The sequence below is a fragment of the Lynx canadensis genome, chromosome B2, assembly GCF_007474595.2.
Source record: "Lynx canadensis isolate LIC74 chromosome B2, mLynCan4.pri.v2, whole genome shotgun sequence".
NCBI classification, from domain to species: domain Eukaryota; kingdom Metazoa; phylum Chordata; class Mammalia; order Carnivora; family Felidae; genus Lynx; species Lynx canadensis.
Genome location: NC_044307.1, coordinates 4,904,166 through 4,929,257, shown reverse-complemented (window position 1 = coordinate 4,929,257; position 25,092 = coordinate 4,904,166). Strand labels below are relative to the sequence as shown.

At 48.3% G+C, this 25,092-nt stretch overlaps 1 protein-coding gene across 8 annotated transcripts in view; it reads right to left on the bottom strand.

The window, feature by feature from the left end:
- Window positions 1-827: 827 nt before the first annotated feature.
- Window positions 828-25,092, bottom strand: part of RIPOR2 (RHO family interacting cell polarization regulator 2) — a 117,256-nt gene continuing 92,991 nt past the window's right edge. The window contains exons 14-21 of one of the 8 annotated variants that reach the window (XM_030314706.1): window positions 24,678-24,849; window positions 21,870-22,005; window positions 19,680-19,841; window positions 18,507-18,665; window positions 16,034-16,236; window positions 10,725-10,808; window positions 6,415-6,505; window positions 828-1,941 (exon numbers count right to left, since the gene is read on the bottom strand). In XM_030314706.1, the coding sequence (XP_030170566.1) occupies window positions 1,841-1,941; window positions 6,415-6,505; window positions 10,725-10,808; window positions 16,034-16,236; window positions 18,507-18,665; window positions 19,680-19,841; window positions 21,870-22,005; window positions 24,678-24,849 (1,108 nt within the window). In that variant the 3' untranslated portion in view covers window positions 828-1,840. Of the gene's footprint in view, window positions 1,942-6,414; window positions 6,506-7,555; window positions 8,073-8,226; window positions 8,501-10,504; window positions 10,809-12,194; window positions 12,658-16,033; window positions 16,237-18,506; window positions 18,666-19,679; window positions 19,842-20,806; window positions 21,233-21,869; window positions 22,006-24,677; window positions 24,850-25,092 lie in introns of those variants that run through there. The other 7 variants (XM_030314707.1, XM_030314709.1, XM_030314708.1 and 4 more) reach the window with 7 other exon arrangements.

The window sequence follows — 25,092 nt, the reverse complement described above, 5'->3', positions numbered from 1 at the left end:
AAGAGTGATGGATACAAATGCCACGAGACTAAAGGCACCCCCTCTGAGTGAAAATAAAATGCAGAAATGAATACAAAAGTACATAGTTAATTACTCATGCAATATTCAAAAAATTAGAAAATGAAAACAAAACTAACAAAAAACTCGGTAACATTTGTGATTTGACTTTCTACAAAAAGAATCAACCATCTAACAGAGACCATAGGCTACAGACTATACATGCTAACCTACAGACTGTACAATGTACCTTTAAAATGAAGGATATATGCATATATATAATATTTATAAATATACAAATATATATACACATTATAACTTCACAGTTGAAAGAACTATTCACCAGGAAGTCTGGCAAACAATTCTTACTTTAAAATGGATTAAGAGTTGTTCTTAAAGGTCTTGCTAAAATGTAAATATTTAAAACGACACCTAAATATTTGATATGAACACATCCAGAATACAGTTGATATTCCACGGTTGAAATCACACTCACACATTTTATTTTGATATCTTGGAATATCCCACCGTGTATACTCTTTTTTTTTTTTTTTTTCAACGTTTATTTATTTTTGGGACAGAGAGAGACAGAGCATGAACGGGGGAGGGGCAGAGAGAGAGGGAGACACAGAATCGGAAACAGGCTCCAGGCTCTGAGCCATCAGCCCAGAGCCCGACGCGGGGCTCGAACTCCCGGACCGCGAGATCGTGACCTGGCTGAAGTCGGACGCTTAACCGACTGCGCCACCCAGGCGCCCCCCGTGTATACTCTTAAGAGGAAGGAAAGTTAGTACGAGCTATCTAGTGGTCTTGTACTTTATTTAGTGGAATTGCTCCCCTGATACAGAAACAGTGAGGGGAGCTGTTGTTTTAACTATTTGGCCAAGAGATCCCACCCAGTGACGAGTGATTTCTCTGGGGCAGTAACTGTCCCTCGTCCCTTGTCCCTCGGGACATTCTTCCTCCTAATCTCATGGTAATTCCTGTAGAAGCAAGGACCACTTGTGAATCTCCTTCTGCTCCCGCCCCATTAAGATTCCTCCAAGTGCCCAGTTCTACGACCCCAAAGAGCATCACAGCTTTCTGATTCCATGAGTTTTTGTTTTGATTTGTCTTAGCAGCAAAATACCTCTGTTGTAAAAGTATCATAAAAAAAAAAAAATGGCTCGTGTTCAAAAAAGCTTCAACTTCGAATGTCTTTTTTTAAGGAGTATGGGTATCATCTTAGACATCAACCTGTCTTTTATCCATCACGGAAACATGCTTTGGGAATGGTCAGGATGGAGAAAAGAAATAAAAGAAGTAATGGAGGCTTGAAAAAAATGAAGTTAAAAAAAATTTTAAACTCTTACAATATGTCATTTTACCGAGTTCCGCGGGCAGACTGTTATTCGAAGAAATTCTTTTTTGTGCTTTGCATTTAAGGTAAAATTAGGTAGCTGGTGGGGCCCCTCAACCCTCAGGACACGACGGGGAGACACCGCAAGGCGTGTGATAGTCATCAAAGTATCATGTGACGATTTTAGGCTTAGAGAAGAACTTCCAAAAAAGTACAAAGATGGCTGTTTTAAAATTCCATACATACGAGATAAGATGGACGCTTCTACCAGGAATCGTCAGACGCAATCGACACCGTCATCTACGGAGTCATATTGGCCCTATTCTATCGGCCAAAGGAAAAGTAGATAGGTACTATGATGCTCGACTTTGACTTCTATCTATGACGTGTTAAATTTCCAGACAACCTCAGCAGAACTCTTCCAGGTTTAAACACGCCCGCTAAATCCCAGCACCATCTTGATGAACAGGGCCATTTATTAAGATGGCTGTTGGGCAGAGCTCATTAAAAGGCCGTGGCAACTTCAGCCCCATGACGCCCTCCGGCGTTAACACGGTCTCGAGGAAATTTGTCCAGCTGTTCGTACGCCAGCCGCCCATCTTCTCCTGCGCGCAGAACATCAAAAATAAACACCAGTTTAACCTTCTTATTCATCACTCAGGATAACGAATTGAAACCAGTTGTTTGGGAATGGATTGCTATATCTGCTAATGTTAACTTTAGTAAGGAAAGTCATCTTCTGTAATTCTTAACTATGTTGTTTCCTGGTACTGTTTAGAAGAGCCAAGAACTTTTTTTTTATACTCAAAAAAAAAAAAAAAAAAAAAATTCCAGGGGCGCCTGGGTGGCTCAGTGGGTCGGGCGTCCCACTTCGGCTCAGGTCATGTTCGTAGGTTCGAGCCCCGCGTCGGGCTCTGTGCTGACAGCTCGGAGCCTGGAGCCTGCTTCGGATTCTGTGTCTCCCTCTCTCTGCCCCTTCCCCGCTCGTGCTCTGTCACTCTCTCAAAAATAAATAAAGATTAAAGAAAAGAATTCCAGTGTAGTGAACATACAGTGTTATATGTTTCGGTTTCGGGTGTACAATACAATGATCCAACAATTCTATACATTACCCAGTGCTCATCAAGATAAGTGTGCTCTTAATCTCCCTCACCTATTTCACCCATCCCCCATCCACCTCCCCTCTGGTAACCATCAGTGTGTTCTCTGTAGTTAAGAGTTGGCTTTTTGGTTTGTCTCTTTTTTCCTTTGTAGAACAACCAAGTACTTTTGAGTTAATGCCAGAGACTAAAATAACGTCAGGGTGTGGAACAGTTGAACTCCTAGGGGCATTTAATGGCAATAATTTCACACATAGATTTCTTCCTGAGAAACCATATGGATTATAAGCGTGTTAGAGATTTCAGAATGACTTCAAGGCATTGAACTTTGATATAGCTTTTACTTTTTTACATTATATATTGACATATCTAAAGGGTCTTTTATAAAAGTCAAATTTAGCTACACTTTAGCTAATACAAGAGAGACAAAGCTGGGAATAATGAGTTGTGCTCAATCAGAAGTTCATTAAGAGGGACACCTGGGTGGCTCAGTCGGTTAAGCTTCCCACTTGGGCTCAGGTCATGATCTCACAGTTCATGGGTTCGAGCCCCGTGTCGGGCTCTGTGTTGACAGCTCAGAGCCTGGAGCCTGCTTTAGATTCTGTGTCTCCCTCTCTCTGCCCCTCCCCAGCTCACATTCTGTCTCTCTCTCAAAAATAATAAACATTAAAAATAAAAAAGAAGCTCATTAACAAAACAAGTAAAAAAAAGATTCATGAAACGCTAGAAATACATTGATGTCAGTGAGTTTTTGAAAAGCAGTGTAATGGTGGATTTTATAATATATCGTAGTCTCTGGAAACAGAAGCCTCTCAATCAACTAAAGTTTGTCTTTTAGAGGGGTATATTTAATTTTTTCGGTAATACATCACATATCAAAGGAGGGAGTCACCTGCACTTATAAGAACTTAGCGAACTCCTCTAGACAAAGGCCCCCAAATTTTAGAGATTTCTGCAGATTGTTTTGTCATGCCTTGTTGACTTTTCTGAGGCAAATGCTATTTTTTTCCCCTAATTCAGTAATTTTTGCTTTTTTATTGGAGTGGAATCCTTTTTTGAGACAAAATATTTGCACAAAACCCTGACATATAAAACATTAAACACAGCACCTTTCCAGGTGATGACAGCGGGGGGGGGTGGGGGGGGCGGTTAGAGAGAGACAGAGTTAGGCACATTCATACCATGGCACACCTAAATGGCTTGGGTAACTAACGCTATTTAGAACCCAGTGAATACCCAGCCCGTTCCTAGCGTGTGCATGGCTATATCCCAATTTAGAGGTGTGCATTCCTTCCCCAGAGTCCCGCAGAGTGTAGGTGGGTCAGGATTCCATCGCGGTGCCCTACCGGGTCTGGGTGCCCATAAGTGAGTTATGCCTCAATGGGCCCTTCTGCAAAATGGGACTAACTGCCCTTCTCCCTCGTGCAGTCCTTCGGAAGATTAAATGCGCTAACTCATGCAGGTCCCTCAAAACAGTGCCCGGCACAGAGCGAATCCTCTACAGGTGTAACCCCGCATCACTGCAGAGACACAACCAGAGCTGGGATGCCAGGGCCTCTTACTCTAACGTTGTTTTCCGTGGGCGTTGATCTGCGTTGGCCCCTCCTCTGGTCTGTCAACAGCCCCGGGGAAGCAGGCAGGTGTTGGAGGAGAAAGGGCCTGAGCTTTGGCACATGGGGCAGTGTGCTTTCAACTGGTCTGAGGCCCAGCCGGACGGATAGGTGGCCACAGCTACGCAGACGGCAGTGGGGCAGCGGCCTCAGGTAGCGATTTACATGTGAACGGTAACGACTCAAAATTAAATACAGTTAACCTTCAGTTCCTCACTTACAGAAGCCACTAATTCCACAGCAGCTGTCTAGGACAAAGAGACCGGCCCCCAAATCACAGGGGGACCTACCAGACACAATTACCAACTCGGTCATCTGGGTGAGTTAAAAACACACCAGTGTTTGTGTATTAAGGTCAAAGGAGATTCATAACATCGGGTTCAAGCATCGGTTACATCTTAGAATCACCTGGGGACTTTGAACCGTCCCAGCACCCAGGCACACCCCAGCCCACTGAAATCAGAACCTTCGGGAGTAGAACCCCGGGCATGAGTGTATTTGAGAGCCTCCTTAGTGATTCCAATGTGCAACTAGTGTTGGGAACATGAGCTGGTGGTGTGAGGGGGCCATGGGGACCGGGGGGAGCCCCGCAGGTGAAGCAGGTGTGACCATCGCTCCTGGAGATGCTGTTTGTGCTGCTGAAGTGACTCCTGGGGCACATCTGGCGGGGACAGGCTTCTCTGGGTCACACTGGATAAGGAAGCGTTGCTGAGCTGTGCAAACACTTGGCTTGCCTCAGTGTTAGCCCAGAACACGATGGGATAAAAGAGGCTCAAACTAATAATACCCTGGGCATGTGTTTAGGGAATTAAAGTTGTATGCCTAAAGCAGCCGTAAGGAATCACTGTTTTTTTAATTTTTTTTTTATGTTTTTAATTTTATTTTTGAGAGAGAGAAAAGAGGAGGGGAGGGGCAGAGAGAGAGAGGGAGACACAGAATCCGAAGCAGGCTCCAGGCTCTGAGCTGTCAGCACTGAGCCTGATGTGGGGCTCAAACCCACGAACCACGAGATCATGACCTGAGCCAAAGTCGGACGCTCAGCCAGCTGAGGCGCCCTCAGCACCCAGGCGCCCCTCACCCAAATTTGTTTAAAAATTTTTTTAACGTTTATTATTGAGAGACAGAGAGAGATAGAGCATGAGCAGGGGAGGGGCAGAGAGAGGAGGAGACACAGACTCCGAAGCAGGCTCCGGGCTCTGAGCTGTCAGCACAGAGCCCCACGTGGGGCTCGAACTCAAGAACCTGAGATCATGACCTGAGCTGAAGTGGGATGCTTAACTGACTGAGCCACCCAGGTGACTCAAGGAATAACTGTTTTATCCTTTAAACAAACATGTGCTGGCTTGGATTTCTGTGGATCAAATGATGTATTCATTAGCAGAAGGAAATGTCATTAAACCAGTAACTGTAAGAAAGAACACCTACAACGAATGTGATTTGCACGGTGATTATAAATGCCACGAGGTTCTGCCTTACGTTATTAAGCGACTATAGCCAAACCAGGGTGGCCTCTTTCCAACTAGTATTATTAGCCGGATTATATTTGAGGACTTTTAGAAGCATAGTTTTTGCACATTAAGAGCGGTGGCAGTAGTAAAATACCAACTGTCTCTATCTTTTATGCAGGTCAGAACAGCCTCTCTCTGCCCCCTGCACTCCCCCGAAAGAACAAAGGCGTGAAACCTGGTAGGCAGGTGCCTTTACAAGGTGAAGTGGGGAGGAGGGTTTATCTGGCTCTTCCAGCATTCAAGAACCACACTTCTTTTCTCCGGTGTCAGGACTCAGCTGGGCACAGGTCAGCGGGGCAACCAGAGGCTAACCTGCGCGGCAGGGTGAGGAGGGGACTAGTGTGCCCGCCGTGCCTGCCGCCTCAGCCAACCGCGGCCCCCGGAGTCCCAGCCCAAGCTCGCCAGCCCCCCGGATCCCTGACTACTGCCTCTGCTTTAGGTTCGAGTCTACGTCCTGGCCTCCAAACAGCGCAGGCTGATCGGCCTGGCGGGGCTCCCGAGAGCGGCCCTCCCCCAGCTCCAGGCGGTGAGACCCGGGCCTTGGAGGGAGGTGGGAAGCCACCAGTTCCTCATAGTGTGTGTGTGTGATTGTGACCTACCTTGTGTGTGTGTAACGTGCCCTGTGCAAGTGTGCGATGTACCTTGTGTGAGTGTGACCTCCCCTGTGTAAGTGTGAGTGACGTATGCCATGTGAGCACGCGTGTGACGTCCCCTGTGCGAGTGTGATGTCCCATGTGTGTGACATCCCATGTGTGAGCAGCGCCCCCGGGGGGAAGGTGCTCCCGCGGCGCCCACGAACCGTCTGGGCCGAGCTCCCTTGGAGAGCACCAGAAGGAAACAACCGTGTAAGCGAAACTCACCGAGAGACAAGAGGGTCTCCGAGGCCACGTTTCTGATTTCCTCGGTGTCGCACTGACACAAAGTCACCAGCATCTTAATGCTTTCGGTGGCCTGCGAGGAGAGAGCCGTTAGTGCCGCGACACCCACGGCGGGGCCACAGGGGCGGTACTGTCTTGCGCAGGGTTCCCCGGGCCCGCTGAGCGTCCGGCTCCTGAGGGGCTCTTTTAAAGGAACACATTCCGCGCGGTCCCTCCAAGATGCACCCGATTCGTCTCCCCGGATGGCGCCTGGGCCGCGCACCTGCAGGAGCTCCAACAACGCGCGTTTGAAAGCGGAGTGGCCAGCCTGTCCTTCCAGAACAGGATCCCCTTCTCCGAGCTCTTTCCCACGCGCCTCACTGGTTCCAACCCAGTGCTCAGCTAAGGACTCTGTGTTTGGCTTGTGTGCCCAACGGGAGGACAGCCAGAGCAGGTGGTCGGAACCCTCGTGTCTGTCCATCCCACACGTATCAGCGCCCCAGGGACCGGGCAGTCGGCCAGGCAGCTAGCGGGGCTCGGTCCTGACCCCCCAGGGTTTCCGGTCCAGTGGAAAGACAGACGCTGGGACAATGACAGGCGAGGACACGGTGCTCGGGCAGAACAGAGCTGGGAAACGTCATCTGGTCTGACCTGGAGAGTCTTCACAGAGGAAGCGGTGTCTTAGGGCAATCAGCCACATTCGGGCAAGTGGTAGGTGTGTGTGTGTGTGTGTGTGTGTGTGTGCGCGCACGTGTGCACGTGTTGGGCGGTGTGGGGCAGGAAATACATTCCAGGCGAGGGGAGCACCTCCTACCAGGACCCCAATCAAGGAGGGGCCTTACCAGCCACATTAAGTGCTTTGAACTTCATCCTTAGCATCGTGGAGAGCCACATAAGAGCTTTAGAAGCGGGATTTGTGGGGTGTTTTGTTTTGCTTTTATTTATTGATTTTGAGAGAGCTAGAGAGCGAGCAGGGGAGGGGCAGAGAGAGAGGGAGAGAGCGAGAATCCCAAGCGGGCTCCGCGCCGTCAGCGCGGAGCCCCATGTGGGGCTTGAACTCACGAACCGTGAGATCACGACCGGAGCTGAGATCACGAGTCTCACCCTTGACCCACGGAGCTACCCGGGGCCCGGGACTCGTGCCGTAGTGAGAGCAGCCTCACCGCAGCAGAAAGCGCGCACGGAAGGCGTGGACTCCGCGGGGGCAGAGGCGGGCGGGAAGGCGGCTCCAATCGGGGTGGGCAGAGCGGGCTGCCGGGCGGTGGGGTCCGCGGGGCGGGGCCGTCGGGGGTGAGGATGAGGTGGGGGAGGGGCACGGACGAGCTGCACCCCCCACTGAGGTGGGCGAGCTGGGTGCCGGTCGGTCGGAGGTGACTTCCCGGCAGGGACGCCCCGCACCCAGCGGGGCACGCGCCAGCGAGGGAGGACCCGGCCTGGAAACCGCGGCCGGGGGCGTCATTGGCCTGGGGAGGATGACAGACACCCCCGGGAGAGGACGCGTGCAGGCAGAGGAGGGCCTAGCACCGCGTTTCCACGGACACCACCGCGTGGGGCACGCCTGCGGCCAGACCCAAATGCTTCCGCTGAGGTTCTGACGAGCTGAGGGACCAGATTGCGAGATGGCGATTCTCCTTCTGGAAGGAAGCCGGGCGCAGGGAGCCCTGGTGCCGGTGACAGAGGTGTCAATGGCAGTGAGCAGCACGGGCAGACCACAGGCTCTTAGCCCAGAGAAACAGATGAGGGGCCCGAACTTCGAGGGCCTCTTGGTTTGAGGATCTCGATCTCTCATTTGGGTCCAGTTTGGTAACAGAAAAATGTGGCTGTCTGCTTGCTAGCATTAACTAAGTACTACTAATAATAGTAACGATAAAAATAAAATAATGATAATAATGATGATGATGATGATGATGATGATGATGATGATGATGTTTTCCCTGACAGGTTAGCTAGAGTTGATTGGTTTGGGTGGATGAAACCCCCGTGTCTACACTGTTTTTCACACCATGCTGCCCAGAGCCCCTTTCAGGAGCTGGGAGGCTGGGGATGGTTTAAAAAGAGGTGTTTTGTCCAGCACCAAGGATCGTATTTTCTGGAAGAAAAGAGAACAGTGGAGGCATCGGGGCTCTCAGACTTGAGATCTGCTAGAGTTAAAACTGTTGCTTTTACTGTCACGTTCACACTGTGCAAATCCACAGACGCGGACACAGTTCACTGTACCCTGGTGACTTTGTTTCCATTAGCTCCGTGTCACAGCCATCGTCTCTGAGATGTCATGGGCACCAGGAGGCCACTCAAATAAACAGCATTCACTGTGGGCTCTCTTGGCCACACAAGGTATTTTTCAGCACGTGACAAGGAAGGCTATATTTCCCAGAGCTGTTTTTCTGCACAGGTCATGAGATCTCTTTTGAGAGTATTAACCCCTCTCTTCATGCCCATCCGGCTATAGGTCCCGCCCCTTGTCCCATGCGTCCATCCAAGATTTTAGCAAGTTTGAAGGTGTGACTTTATCTTTTTCTCAAAAGTGGTCTTATTTTTGATGATTTAAGGTAGGTTGAACATTAAATCTTTCCTACTGAAAGGCAAACTTTCTTTCCTTTCTTTCTTTCTTTCTTTCTTCCTCTCTTCCCCTTCTTCTCTTCTCTTCCTCCTTCCTTCCTTCCTTCCTTCCTTCCTTCCTTCCTTCCTTCCTTCCTTCCTTCTTCCTTCCTTCCTTCCTTCCCTTCCTTCCTTCCTTCCTTCCTTCCTTCCTTCCTTCCTTCCTTCCTTCTAATTTCCTTAAGTAATCTCTACGGTCAACCTGGGGCTCAAACTCACGACTCCAAGTTGCACACCCTGCTGACTGAGCCAGCTGGGCACCCTGAAAGGCAAAGTCTCTAATGTTGGGAATTCTCAGCCTTTGTTTCATTTACATTTTAGCCCTGTCACTGCTCGGTGACATGTCCCCCTGACACACTTAAGATGGGTGAGCTGGGGCACCTGGGTGGCTCAGTCAGTTGGGCGGCCGACTTCGGCTCAGGTCACGATCTCACACTCCGTGAGTTCGAGCCCCGCGTCGGGCTCTGTGCTGACCGCTCAGAGCCTGGAGCCTGTTTCCGATTCTGTGTCTCCCTCTCTCTCTGACCCTCCCCCGTTCATGCTCTGTCTCTCTCTGTCTCAAAAATAAATAAACGTTAAAAAAAAAAAATTTAAATAAAAAAAAAAAGATGGGTGAGCTGCTGGGGTGCCTGGGTGGCTCAGTCAGTTGGATGTCCAACTTCAGCTTGGGTTGTGGTCTTGGGGTTTGTGGGTTCGAGATCCCCATTGGGCTCTCCACTCTTAACGAGGAGCCTGCTTCAGATCCTCTGTGTCTCTCTCTGCCCCTCCCCCATTTGCTCTCTGTCTCTCAAAAATGAATAAACATTAAAAAAATTAAAAAAAAAAGGAAGGGTGAGCTGCTTGTTAAAGCAGATCATGGGGAAGCATCTGGGAATTTATCGGCACATTGAATTTCAGTATTTCCTTACAAATTTTATTTGTCCCTGTTCTTTCTTGTACACAAGAAAAATTGGTGAAATCATCCTATCAACTCTTTTTTTGGGATAAGCTATCCATTTCTGGGCTGCGGGCTGCTGAAACACATAATTATTTCATTTGGAAAATTATCAACTCTAACAAAACAAAGTCACATTTAGCTACTATTTAAAGAAAAGACCCCAGAGCGCTTGGGTGGCTCAGTCGATTAAGCATCTGACCTTGGCTCAGGTCATGATCTCGTGGTTGGTTCAGTTCGTAGGTTCGAGCCCCGCATCAGGCTCTGTGGTGACAGCTCAGAGCCTGGAGCCTGCTTCGGATTCTGTCTCTCCCTCTCTCTCTCTCTCTCTCTGCCCCTCCCCCACTTACTGTTTCTTTCTCAGAAATAAATAAACATTAAAATAAAGTTTTAGGGGCGCTTGGGTGGCTCAGTCGGTTAAGCGGCCGACTTCGGCTCAGGTCATGATCTCGCGGTCCGTGAGTTCAAGCCCCGCGTCGGGCTCTGTGCTGACCGCTCAGAGCCTGGAGCCTGTTTCAGATTCTGTGTCTCCCTCTCTCTGACCCTCCCCCATTCATGCTCTCTCTCTGTCTCAAAAATAAATAAACGTTAAAAAAAATATAAAAATGAAATAAAATAAAATAAAATAAAGTTTTAAGAAAAGACCCCCAAATGAATACACAGTTCCCACCGTGAAAGAGGTAAGACAGGTGTCCCCAAGTAGGGGAAGAAAGCTGTTGGGTGCACTTGGCCTAGACTTGCTCAGAGCTGAATTGCTGGGGCCTCGGAGACTGGATCTTACCTGCAAGCTTTTCAGGGCCAGGCAGGCTGCCCTCTGGAGCTGGGGGTTTGCCTTTGTCAGTGCCTCACAGTAATACAGCAAGGCCTGGAAGAGAGGGAGGGACCCCGTGAGGACATTTTGATGTGTTTGCAGTTTTAGAGGCATCACTTTTACTCCCGGACCTAAACTATAGATAAAACGAGACATTTCATATGACCTTCAGAGCACAAAAAAAAAGAAAAAAAATCCATAACAATTCATGTTTACTAAAAGAACTGTCTCTGAATTCAATCCATTACTCTATCAGGTCACAGACTCTGTGGACTATGAAGCTGGAAGGTCCAAAGTTACGTTTCCAGCATTCAAGAGCCCCTGAGGTCTAGCGCAAGTGCTAAGATTGCAGAAGGGTCTGTAGGGAAGGAATGTGTCTCCACAGAAGCTGCGAGACGCTAAGTGAATTGCGTGGAAGAAAGCCACCTTCCAAAGTGCCAGGACACGGTGCACGAAAATGATACTCGACCTGCACCGGGAAGGACGGGTTAGATTTCAGCCAAAATTAGGAGTTGGACGCTTATCAGACTGAGCCACCCAGGCGCTGCCCCCCCGCCCAATTATCTTTTAAGCTGGTTTAAGACCCAGGCCCTGTGTCACCAACCACTATGTGACCGGCTCTCTGCTGTCTTTCTGATTTCCTATGACTTACGTTGACCTAATTATCATTACGTATGTACACATATGTACACCTGTGTTTATATCTATTTCTACTCTCTCAACTTGCTCACGCGTGCTTCTGGCATTTTACTTAACTTCCTGTGCCTTAGTCTGTCAATGTGCAAAGTGAGTAGAATCAAAAGGCACTCACAGGCCTTTCTGATTCTTCCACATGGTGACACATGTCAAGGACTGAAATCCGGTCTTAGCACGAAGTAAGGCCTCGATAAATAGAGCTGTAGTGTTACTGTTATTCTCATATACATCTGCGTATTCATGTATTTGTTTATAGGAGATACAACAGTGACTCCATGTCTGTTGAAGCTCCCTAAAAGATGAAGATCTTAGATTTTTTGTTTTTTAATCTTATTTGGTTCCTTACAGCACCTAGAATGATACCCTGCGCTTAGTGAGCACCCATCAACTCTGGTGCCACCATCGTGCCTGGATGAAAGAGCTTGAAAGTGTAACCAAACACCTGCTGGTGTGTTTGCTCATGGGATGGCACCTAGCACTGTGGTGGTCCCTCCCAGTTGTGATGAGACACAGCCTAGTTTCTCAGTGCTGGACAACAGCCCCACCCTTAAATTCTTTTTAACGTTTATTTATTTTTGAGACAGAGAGAGACAGAGCATGAACAGGGGAGGGTCAGAGAGAGAGAGGGAGACACAGAATCTGAAACAGGCTCCAGGCTCTGAGCCGTCAGCACAGAGCCCGATGCGGGGCTTGAACTCATGGACCGCGAGATCACGACCTGAGCCGAAGTTGGACGCTTAACCGACTGAGTCACCCAGGCACCCCAAGAACAGCCCCACCCTTAAAAAAATATGGAGATATAATTCACATACCATAATATTCACCCTTGAAAGTGTATGGCCCAGTGGTTTTTCATACACTCACAAAACATCACCACTACCTAATTCCAGATCATTTTCTTTTTCCTTTTTTTTTTTTTTAGTAATAAAGTTTATTTTTAGTTGGTACTAAGAGAAAGGGACCAGATCATTTCCATGACTCTAAAAAGAAATCCTGTACCCTTGGGCAGTCATTCCCCTGGTCTCCTCCCTCTAGTTCCTGGCAACCACTGATCCCTCTCTCTCTCTGCATTTCCCTAGTCTGGACATTTTGCGGGAACGGAATCACATAACATGTGGCCTTTTACGTCTTGCACTTTCACTAGCCAGATGTGTTCAAGGTTCCTCCAGCACGAGTCAGAATTCCTTGTGTGTTGCATCATATTCCTCTGTAGGGACAGATCACATTTGGTGCACTCGTCAGCCGATGGACATTTGGACTGTTTCCACTTTTTGGCTGTTGTGAGTAATAATCATATTAAATGTCCCATTTCACTTAGGCTTTTGCATAGTTATCATCAATTGGTTTTTGACCTCCAGGGCCAGCCCTTGTGAAAATTGTAAGGTGGATGAACTTTAGCACATGATGCTCCTCCATTTTCCCCGTCCATTTCCCTCCTGTACCCCTCCTAAGAGCTTCCAAGCTTTAACCACCTAACCAAAGTTTAACCCGTTGTGCAAAGCATACATTCCAAGGCTTAACTGGCCAAAAACAACTTAAATGGTTCTTCCTCTCAGGCATGTTTGCATGACACTGATTCAAGAGGGATGAAGTGCTGCATATGGGCCCGGTCAGTCCACCGCTGGTAATGGGATCTTTATTTTGTTTTGTTTTAAATTTTTTTTCAATGTTTACTTGTTTTTGAGAGAGTGAGAGAGTGAGAGAGAGAGAGAGAGAGAGAGAGCACAAGCCACGAGCAGAGGAAGGGCAGAGAGGGAGACACAGAATCTGAAGCAGGCTCCAGGCTCTGAGCTGTCAGCACAGAGCCTGACGCGGGGCTTGAACCCACAAACCGTGAGATCATGACCTGAGCGCAAGCCAAGAGTCGAATGCTTAACCAGCTGAGCCACCCGGGTGCCCCAGGAACAGGATCTGTAGATGGGACTTCTGGACCACACTGTCCCTGTGAGCACGAAGCCCATAACTCTGCTGGCTTGAGTGGGAACTGGGCGCTGTTCCCTGGCCTGAGAAAGCATGTGGCACTTCTCTGTGCCTTGCAGAGATATACCATCTCACAGGACACGTAAGCAGCATCTTGCTCACTTGGGTTTGAGCAGTGGCCCAAGAAGAGGTGGCTGCCGTGACATTTGGATCGATAAGAGTTACTTTTTTAATGTTTATTTATTCTTGAGAGAGAGAGAGAGAAAGAGAGAGAAAGAGCACAAGCAGGGGAGGGGCAGAGAGAAAGGGAGACACAGAATCCAAAGCAGGCTCGAGGCTCCGAGCCGTCAGCGCAGAGCCCGATGCGGGGCTCGAACCCACGAACCGTGAGATCGTGACCAGAACTGAAGTCGGACGTTTAACCGACTGAGCCACCCAGGTGCCCCACAATTGGTAGGGGTTCTAAGAAGCCAAGAGAAGGTGTGCTGTTAAGCAGGAAGTCCCTGACACTGAACAGGACAGCGAGCATCTCCTCTGGCAAGTCCCAGATGATTGGAGAAACAACATCCCAACACAACGGTACAACTGGAAAGGATGGACATCTTCTACTTGTTTGGGGTGGGGGAGCAAAAGTGAACCAACCTACAACTTTTAGTTTCAGTAGCTACGGGTTTTCAAAGGTTCAAGATTTATAGAAACACCAGCTCTCACCTAGGTATTTTTATATTTGCTTTAGCCCTTCACATGTGAGTACAGAATTAATGTGCCAACGTTTGCTATTTCATACAAGAAAAAATGGAAAGAACTCAAGGTTTGGGCACGGTGGGTCCAACGTTTCTAGGTGGTACCTAAGTTTCTAGCTTCTTAACTAGTGTGTCGTCTAAGCCATCTACAAGGGGACACTCTTCCGTGGAAAACGAATCCAAGGGCATGACAATGAGAGCTGAATTGGAATAAAGAGAGAGCATGTGGCCAGTGGCATGTGCCCTAAAAGTAGAAGGCGCATACAGAAGAGCCAAAGAAGGGCTGTGTTGTAACTGCTGTGGTTGCTACTGTTTTCTGTGTTGTTTTTTAATTTTTGATGTTTATCTATTTATTGTAAAACTGAGAGAGCGAGTGGGGGAGGGGCAGAGAGAGGAGGAGAGAATCCCACACAGGGTCCACGCCGTTAGCACAGAGTCTGATGGGGGGCTCCATCCTATGGACCGTGAGATCATGACCTGAGCCGAAATCAAGAGTTGGATGCCCAACCGACTGAGACGCCCAGGTGCCCCAGGCTGCCTTTATCTAAGAAGACGCTAGACCATGGGTCCTTGTCATGACCAAAGGGCACTTGTCATCACCAAAGGGCACCATGATCCCACTCACAGAAGACTGTGTCTGTATAGGCTGCTACCAGCAGCGGTCACACGCCTTTAATTTTCCTCCTCTCTCTTCAGTAGAGTGAGGATGATTGGCCCATAGAACAGCCTGTTGAGCAAATCCCAGTAAAAGACTGGAGCTTTGTAGGAAAGAAGAACATGAAGTCCCTGCTCTTGGGCCCAGATGACCTTAGAATGGAAGGTCTTGTGGAGACACAAACATCCCACCATTCCCCAGCTTAGCTGACACCTCAGAGAAGTTAAGCTCTTCTCAGCTGTCAACATTTGACCTTTCCAAGGACAAGAAGGGGCCAACTTTGATTTTACTGAGCTGATCTGAGGGTGGGCATGAGCTGATTTTTAGAACAACTGTTCAGATTATAAAGGGGACCGAGCCGCTGTCTGTACGGGGCCCCTGCGTGCTTGAATTGCCAATGCCTGTTACACCCGGCTGGTACTGAATTAAAGCCACGGAGGGGTCAACCTCCTCTCCCCTGGCAAAAAGGAGTGATGGCTTTCGAAATTAAAAATATTCTTGTTCTTTGACTCAATGGTTTGATGACCGATGCCAAGTCACAAACGGTGTGTGCCTGTATGCTCATCACGATATTTTTCAGAGTTGGGATCTCCACAAAGGCCCATCAGTATGGAACAAGAAAATAAATTATAGAGTATCCATACCCTGAGATGCACATTAACCCCTCAAATAGAATGAAGTAGATCAACATGTTCTAACAAGGAAAATAACCATGATCTATTACATTTAAAAACTCAGTTATGCAACAGAACAGTGTGATCTCATTTAAGAAAAAAAAATAATTATAGGGGCGCCTGGGTGGCTCAGTCGGTTAAGCGTCCCACTTCGGCTGAGGTCATGATCTTGCACTCCGTGAGTTCGAGCCCCGTGTTGGGCTCTGTGCTGACAGCTCGGAGCCTGGAGCCTGCTTCGGATTCTGTGTCTCCCTCTCTCTCTGCCCCTCCCCTGCTCGCACTCTGTCTCTCTCTCAAAAATAAATAAATATCAACAAAAAAGAAAAAAATAATTATAGACGTTAGCATATGCATAGAAGAACATTAGAAGGAATGTACACCAAATCCCTAACAGTTTTCTCTGGGGGCTGGACTTATGGGCACTAAAATATTCACAGTATATTTTGTAGTTTAAATTGTGTTACAGGGTATGTATTATTAATAGGCAGAAGAAAATTATTTTTTTATAAGAAACATTTGGCAAAATATTAATAGTAAATGATAGAAAATTAAAGAAGCTTCTGGCTTGATGTCCGTGGTTTGGGGCTTTACCTTTTCCCTGAAGTGCTCGTTTCTGGAGGCTGCGGTCAAGTACAGCATCACAGCCTCACGGGCTTCCTGGTCATCGCCAGTCAGCAGCACAGCCAGGGTCCCGAGTACTTCCTGCTGGGCCGAGAGGCTGCCCGGTGCAAGGTCACTCATGGTCTGGAGCAGTTTCTCGTCTCTCAGCGACTGCAGGGTCTGAATCAAGGAAACTAGCGAGTGAAAAGAAAGCAGAGTTCACTTTCTGATCGTAAGGTAACACACTCACTAAAAATATACGACTCAAGTATACATGTAATAACAGACGCAAGTACGCAAAGTCAGCATACGACGAAGGTGATGTTTTCAGTTAGTGAGAAAAGGGCATGATTCTAGTAACTCTATTATGGCAAATGGCAAACCTTAATAGGGAGTAGCAAAGGCAGATCTCCATCTTGTACGGCCGCTAAAATAACTTCTAGACGAATTAAATAGTCAAATGTAAAAATATACAGCGAAGGAACTACAAGTAAACTTGTAGTTTACTACAAGTAAAATCTTCCCGATGAGAGCCAACTCTGTTGCCGATCTTTTAGCCATACCCGTCTGGCAATCCCCTCGCCCTGAGTGACCCCAGCTTGATGTTCTCTCTGTCTGCACTCGGGCACCTGGGCCCGGATGGAGAAATCCAGCTGGTTGGCTGGAATATGGAGATGATATGATAAAAAATAAAATTCTGAGTCCCATTGGGACAAACTGACGATGTTCCATGACCAAGGACTATATTCTGATCCCTCATAAAGTACCCGGTGCAGGCATCTATTAGTCACCGAAACATTAGGATAAGAGTGTATCTGGTCAGTACAGATGGGAAACGATAACCTAAAATTCACGATCCATCAGTAGACAGCATCCACTATTCAATGGACACGTTAGTGAATTTTTGAGATTTTTTTTTTTTGGCTTTAATTTCCTATTTCTGCTGCTGGGGATGTTGTGGTCATTTCACTGCTTTTTAAATAAATGCCACAGCATAAGGTCTCGAGACAGTATTATGTATAAAAATGGAACAAACAAATCATGGAAAACAACCTAACTGTTCAACAATAATCAACTATATTCGCATGCACCCAAATGTAGGGATACTACAAAACTAAAAAAACTTTCAAAGGATAACATGGGATATAGTATCAAATAAAAGTAGGACTGAATGCTTTATAATAGGTCATCACAGCTTTGAAATGTCAAATCCATGCATATCCAACTAAAAATACATTAAATTTTAAAAGTAAGATAGTAGGTGATTTGAATATTTTTAGGTGTACTTTTTTTGTTTTCTAGTCTTTTTTTTTTTTTTAATAATGAGGGCCTTTTTCTTATTTAAAGGAAGAAGAAAACAAAAAAGACATGTACAGGGTTAGGGTTTCTCCACGGTCCTCCTCCACTCCTACTGGTAAGTAGGTACGCCTTCCCCGGGACCGTCGGGGGGAGGCTCAGGGATGTCAGCTGCTACTGATGTCATTTGAACAGTAGAGAAATTTACTCAGAAAACTGCTTTAGAGACAGTGACAAACTTAGAGAAGATAGGAAGACTATCCTCAAGTGAGATCCTGTGGTCTCCCGCCTCAGTTCTCCTTCTAGAACTCTGGACCAGCATTTACTCATCATGAGGGCTACACAGACTCTCCTGTGTTCGGGCTGGCTTAGGCACCGGGTCGGGGGGAGAAGGCGCGTCTTCTCACTGGGATGTGAGCTCTGTGACGGACCTGTCAGTGCAGGGTTCGGCGCTCTGGAGGGAAGGGCTAAGTCTGGTGCTGAGCCAACCCGTCTACTCCTAAAGAACACACTGCAATCCCACCCCCTTTCACCGGCAGTGGTGAAGTCTGGGTGGATTTACAGAGCACAGACTGGGGAGCCAGAACCCAGCCCCTCGCTGCCTGGCTCTGCCCCCAAAGAGGTTTCCTCTCATCGCAGCTGCTTATTTTATTTTCAGCACGTGACACCGCGCGAGAAGCAAGGCAATCATGAACTTCAGGCCCCCCCGCGGTGCTGGTGCCCGTTCTGCAACCTCCCCGGAGACACAGCCCGAGACGTGGTTTTCCATCTCCTTTCCTGACCGACATGTCGCCCCATCTGCCTTCTCGTGAATCCCATTGCGGACTGTTATGAAAGTGCCTCCAAAAAGGGCAACGTAACACGGTACTGCCTGTAGGCTCGATCCCACAAGCGGCAAATACATTCGTGCAGAAATATCATCATTAAATCAGCTTCCGGTCAATGTCGTATCCTTGCTGGGTGATCAGTATGCTCTCGGTACACCCCTGGTTCATTGACAAGAGGCTCACTACTGTTAGGGGTCCAGAAGTCGTTGAAAAGGCTGATCTCATCCCAGCTGTTGACTTGGGGGAAGAAATGGTTACCAGCCCTAAAAACTATGACTGAAAAGACCAGAGCTCACTCCAAATGGAGCCACCACACGGTGCAACGAAAGAACACGTCCCACCTTGCTTGGCCAGCTGGCTCAAGTAGCTCTCTAGGTCGCTCACACCGTGGCTGGTGAAGTAACCGTAATATTGGAAAACGGTGATGACCTCCGAAGAGAGGCTGGAGGGGAGCAGAGGCTCAGCCTGGTCCAGGATTTGGGACACCAGGGTTCGAAACACTGTTTGGAAGGAGAAACACAAAGAGGCTTTGAAGTGCCACGAGCACTCATTCGTTCACCTGTCTGTCTTTGTACCGTGGGGTACGGCAGAGCACAGTACGTGAGACGAGCTAGTCCTCAGTGAATAGCCGGATGATTTCTGGACGTACGTATACATACCTGTGTAACTGCGTTGGGTCAAGAACAGAACACTGCTGGCACCCCACCTGGTTGACTCATGCCCCCATCTCAGTCCCCCCCTCAGATCCCCCCCACCCCCACCACAGGTAACTAATAATCTGACTTCTGTCACTAGGACTCAGCTTTACCTGTCGTTGAACATCATATAAATGGGATTATACGGTATATACTGTTTGTATCTGGTTCCTTTTACTCAATAAAATATTTGTGGGATTCACCTACATTGTTGCTTACAGTTTATTCTTCTTAAAAATTGCTGTGTAATAGCCTATTGTAGGACTGATGCTATAAATACACAATATATACATATATACAATATTATATACATACGCATTATACACACACGCATACACAACACGTTTATTTTCTTGTTGGTGGGCATTTGAGTTGTTTCTGATTTTCAGTTCTTGTGAAGAAAGTGCTATGAACCTTTTTTGAGAGTCTAAGCATCTATCTCCCTTGACATATTTAGGAGCGGAATGGCTGGATCATAGGGTAGGTGTATTTAGCTTTAGTAGAAATCGCCCAACTGTTTCCCAAGTGGTTCCACCATGGGACACGCTCCTGTGGGTAACATTTTAAGGAAAAACATATACCGCCACCTAAACAGCAACACGGACGCACAGTGCCTTTAAAAGTCACCGCTGAGATTCTGAGTTGGAACGCGTTCGTGCTCTTTCTTTTCTTAGAGTAGATGATGGACAGACGACGTCTTCTCCGGAGAGTCAGCCTTTTCTCCAGGGCTAGCTGCTGGGGAAGTGGTGAGGGGCAGCCCGCCAGTGCTCGCTCTCAAGCCAAACGGCGGACCCCTTCCTCCCTGCCCCTGCCCTGTACCTGGGTCTGCGAGTCCTGGATATTCTCTGTTGACGGTTCTGGCAAAGCTGGCTTCCAGCTGCTTCATCACTCTGTCGGCCGAGCTGTGGTAGACGCCCACCGGGCTGCAGCACCTCGTCCAGAAGGACAGCAAAGACAGCTTTTTGTGAAATTCTGGGATGGCTGGAAAAGAAGAGCAGGCCCCACCCCCAACACACGGTTGGAACGAAGCAGATGAAGAGAATGCGCCTGTGTGGGGGTGGGGCAGGCATCACTGCCCCCCCCTTTTAAAGACGGTGGTTTTTAAAAGTTTTTTTAATTTTTTTTTTTTTTTTAAATTTGAGAGAAAGAGAGAGAGAGCGGCGGAGGGGCAGAGAGAGAGGTGGGGACAGAGGATCCAAAGCAGACTGTGTGTTGACAACAGAGAGCCTGACGCGGGGCTCGAACCCATGAACTGTGAGATCATGACCTGAGCCGAAGTCAGATGCTTAACCAACTGAGCCACCCAGGCGCCCCAAGACTATGGTTTTTACATAAAAAAATGTTTACTGATTTTGAGAGACAGTGGGGGGGAAGGGGCAGAGAGAGAGAGGATCCCAAGCGGGCTCTGCACTGTCAGCACAGAGCCTGACATGGGGCTCAGTCCCATGAACTGTGAGATCAAGAGTTGGATGGTTAACGGACTGAGCCACCCAGGCGCCTCTAAATTTTTTTTAAGTAGGTTCCACACCCAACGTGGGGCTTGAACTCATGACCCGGAGAACCACAGTCTCCTTGTTCTACCGAACGAGCCAGCCAGGCATCCCCTAAAGACTGTGGTTTAAAATTATTTTTTTAATGTTTATTTATTTTTGAGAAAGAGAGAGAGACAGAGCATGAGTGGGGGAGGGTCAGAGAGAGGGAGGGAGACACAGAATCCGAAGCAGGCTCCAGGCTCCGAGCTGTCAGCCCGGAGCCCGACGCGGGGCTCGAACCCACGAACTGTGAGATCGTGACTTGAGCTGAAGTCGGCTGCTCGAGCAACTGCGCCACCCAGGCGCCCCTAAAGACTGTTTTTTAACTGGAACTACGAGATTCCTCTGTAGTTGGCAGATTTTCTAAAGGGCAAGGAACTTATGACCGGGAGCTCATCTAGCCCGGGCGGCAAAGAAAACACAGCAAAGGCAAAGCTGTTTGCTTTCGGTGAGAGAAAACCCAGGAGCCCTCCTCTCGGAAGATGCTCTCACCATCTCCCCCCCGCTGTAACTTTCCTGCAAACCCGGCTACAGGATCAGAGAATCACCCCTCAGGAGATGTTTCTGAAGGGGCCGTAACACATCAGGAGGTGGGCTGGGGGAGTGTGACACCTGCCTGGGGGGGCCTCTCTGGCTGAAATGGCGAAGAGCACCGTGTAGGCAGCACACGGTCAGTGACCGTGAGGTCGTGACCTCATGCGGTTGGGACCATGAGGAGGTGCCTGGGAGCCGGGAGGACGCGAGTCACTGGCGTCCTCGGCTTCCTGTCCCCTTTTACGCCTCTCAGACACCTGCCGAGGTCACCGGTTCCCAGGAGGACTGGATGCCGGAGGCACAAATCTAAAACGGGAACCCACAGGGAGGTCTCTTCTAGGCTGGATCTGAGCGACCCAGAGAAGAGTCTGGCGCCCCACTACCTCCACGGGATGTGTGCTGTGAACAAAGACGAAAACTCCCGTCTTTATAAAGAGCTCCGTGGCCAGACCACTCGAGTTCAAAGGCAGCTTCCCCACGTCAAGTTCTCCACCTAACCCGCTTGGAACCGGGGACTTTCCTGAGAGCCTGCCAGCGTATTTCTACCTTTTCCAAGGCCAGCTGGGGAGTGTCCTGCCTTTGCCAGTCAGCTGCTGTGGGAGCTGTGTCTTCACCAGCAACACGGCACAAGCACAGTCCCGGTCGCCTGCCCCCCCAGTGGAACCGCGCTGGCAGAAAAAGTCCGTGAGACCGCCTGCGAGGCGCACGCTGGTTCTGCTTAGACACGGGTGTCTGACTTCTGGAGGTGGGGGGCTGGCCCCAGGGACAAAACCGTGTTCTGCTGGTTTGACTCCGAAGGCTGAGGCGCAGTGTCAACGAGATGGCACCAGTCCACGCTGCTGGGCACTGGCCACTGGCCACTGGCCGTTCCTCCACTGTCATGCCTTCCTGCCGGCCCCACGGAGCAAGGGAGAGGCTGGGGGTGTGGCACACACGTGCTTACCTTCAATGACAGAACTGATGTTCCCTATGTTCTCATCGCTGACGGCTGACAGCTTCTCCATCACCTGGACTTGCCGAGAAAGCTTCTCCAAGAGGTTGCTCGCCACAAATGGGGTTTTGCTTGAGAAAACAATTTGCTGACAAAACAAACGAAGCCGCCGTGTCAATCACGCCCACTGTCGTCAGCGGAGGTTTCCCGACCCAACCCCGTCCTTCCTCCCACGGCCGTCACGCTAAATACGCCTGCACGGTGTTCTGTTCCGGCGGGAGAACGTTCCTCGTTCTGTGCCAGTTACAACACCCGACGAAATCACACGTGTTTTTGTTGCCTCTCAACTTTTTCCGTGCCTGTATGGATTCTGGGATTTTTTCACTAATAGAGCCACAAGGTTATTATCAAGTTGAGGCTCTGTAAATCCTCTTTGAAACTTCGAAGGCATATTCAGGCTGCTTATCTGTGTGCTAACACAGATTAAAAAAAGATTGCCTTCCCAAGTAGTCATTTTTCCCAGCACGGATTTCTTCCTTGTTTTCAAGCTGGAAATGAAGAATGTGTGGTATAATAATCATGATTATAATCAAGGCTTTCTCATTCTAATTAACGAGTGCTGATTATGTACCAGGCACTGGTCTGAGCCCATGTATTAGCTCATGCCATTGCTCACCACCACCCTAGGAGGTGGGTACTGTTGATGTTCCATTTTACTGCTGGGGAAACTGAGGCACAGAGCGGCCCAGTAGCATGCCCAAGGCCACATAAATAGTAACTGATTTCATTTGAGTGCAGGTCACAAGAGTAAAGGGCATGAGAGAGGACAGAAGTCACTTGTTGCCTGAAGGTTCTAGACCTTTCTGTGTGCCTCAGAGACCTGTCCAGTAACCTGGTGGGTATGGATACAGGGAGCTGACCTGTACTGCCATCCTCCCCTGTCTAAACCATGTAGATTCTATGCACATATGATTTCCAATCTCCGAGCCTAGTGTAGCAATTATGTGCTGATGCCTTTCACATATGTAGATACAGCAGAAGTGAACTGACTTCAGGCATAACATATGGTCCACATGGAATGCCTGTTTTTTTCTCTTTGCAATTACATTCCTAATGAAGGTATAAACTCACCGATGCAGCACTGGGTATGAGTTAGAAATTACGTTTCTAATCCTTAATCCTTTACATCTCTGTACGTGTGCCTCTTCTGTTTTTTTGATGCTGATTTTCCCCACAGTGGGGCTGACTTGTTATGACCATGGTCTGGTCTGAGTATCGGGAAGAACACTGCACTGAATATTTAAAATTTTTTTTTAGTTTATTTATTTTTTGAGAGACAGTGCACAGGGGAGGGGCAGAGAGAGAGAGAGAGAGAGAGAGAGAGAGAGAGAATCCCAAACAGGATCCGTGCACTGTCAGCACAGAGCCTGATGTAGGGCTCGAACTCATGAACTGCACTGCACTGAATATTGCTTGTCAATTAGTCTTTGAGAGAAAACATTCATTCCTTCATGGAGGAGAATTCTCTTATGTCTCACAAGATAATGACTTTACCTCTACAGTGCCAACAGGTAGTGTGCTCAGCACAGAATCAGGCTCAGCAAGGACGAAGAGTTGTGAAAATCATCTTATTCAAGTGGTTGGATAGAGAATAGTTATAAGCAAACAACAACCCTTTCCCATTTTGGTCAGAAAAAAACCACTGCGCCTTCTGCCAGATTGGTTGTCAGTAAATGGCTGGCAAATTCAACAGTCAACAGAAGAGATCAACTGGGATGTTGGCCAACCTAGCGGTAAGAGTCGTAATTGCCAACCAGTTTCCCACAGTGTCTGAGGTGACTCTGGGGTTGTTTGTTCACGGAGGAAAAGTATATTCTCCATCTCATCACAAGTGCATTATGGAAAAAGCACACTAACCCACTTCTGGCCTCTCTGGGACCCCCCTCCTCCTTACCCTGCCTCTTGTCTGCCACTTGGTCCCATGCTCTTAGAAGCATGATTGATTGATTGACTGACTATTTATTTATTTATTTATTTAAGTTTTGCACCCTTCCTGTCTGGCCAATCCCCCTGAAGACCATTACCCATTTGCTTTCACATTCTCATCCTGTTCCCCACACATGCAAACAGGCTGGAGAAGACAAGCAACCAGGCGAGGAGTAAGTATTTAAGGAGATGCTTGGGGCAGGAGGTGGGGAGCACTTTGTTCAAGGGAGCTAACGCACTTCCTGCAACCAAAGAATTTCAAAATATCCGCTTCACTGTTGCAAAATCTTAACAGGTAAGTAGCCTGAAATGAGAAGACAAACAAGTCCCATGGCGTCCCAGAATGAGCGCCTACCTGGCCAGATAATGGCCTCTGGAACTATTCTTTCTCGCTGCTAATATGTACTTATTCAAGATCTGGGAAACCGTGCTTATATCCTGCACCATTTCGCCTTTAGCCGTCCAGGTGGAGTGACAATATTCACACTACCGTGTGCCCTGTAACACTGGCTTTCGAAGTCCACCCGTTTGTAGATGGCACAATGCAATTTTTTTTCCCTTAGTCACGTTACTCTTCTCTTTTGGCAAATGATTTGAAATCAAGAGCTAACCTACTGCATGTTTGAGTGCGGAGAGCTAGGTTTAAAGATAGAAAACCCAGGGTTCAGGGAGGATGGCCAGGGCCATCAGAACTTTTGAGTCGGCCCAAAGCGAAGCAGGCTTGTTCTCATATTCCTGAATGTTCATTTCTCTGGCAAAACTGAAAAAAGGCAGCACACATTCTTGGTGCATAAAGAGCCTGGGGTCTAAAACAAACACAGTCGCCGAGCCCACCTGAACGAGTTGGGTGCAATACTGAAGGTGCCTGACAATGGTGATGTCCAGGCTCTCATTTCCTGTGGTCAGGGGGAGGGGGCTTCCGGCCACACTGGTCCCGACTCCTGTGTCTTCTGTCAGCGCCTCGCTCAGGTGCCCCCTGGCCTCTGGGTGTACCGACCTGTAAGGGCTGAAGCAGGAAGGTGAGCGCAACGTTAGCGGTTTCTTTCAGCGGGGAAACCCCAGGTCAACCCTACGAACCTCCCAGAAGGCCCCAAGTAGCACCTACCGCAAAGAGGCTGTCTCTAGCCTACCTTGGAAAACCGAGAGACCTTTCAAAAGCTACTTCTTGATTCAGCCCAGTCACCAATGTGCCGTATTAAAAGATCACACAAACAAACTGCTTCCAGAATTTGCTTCTCAAGCACGGTGA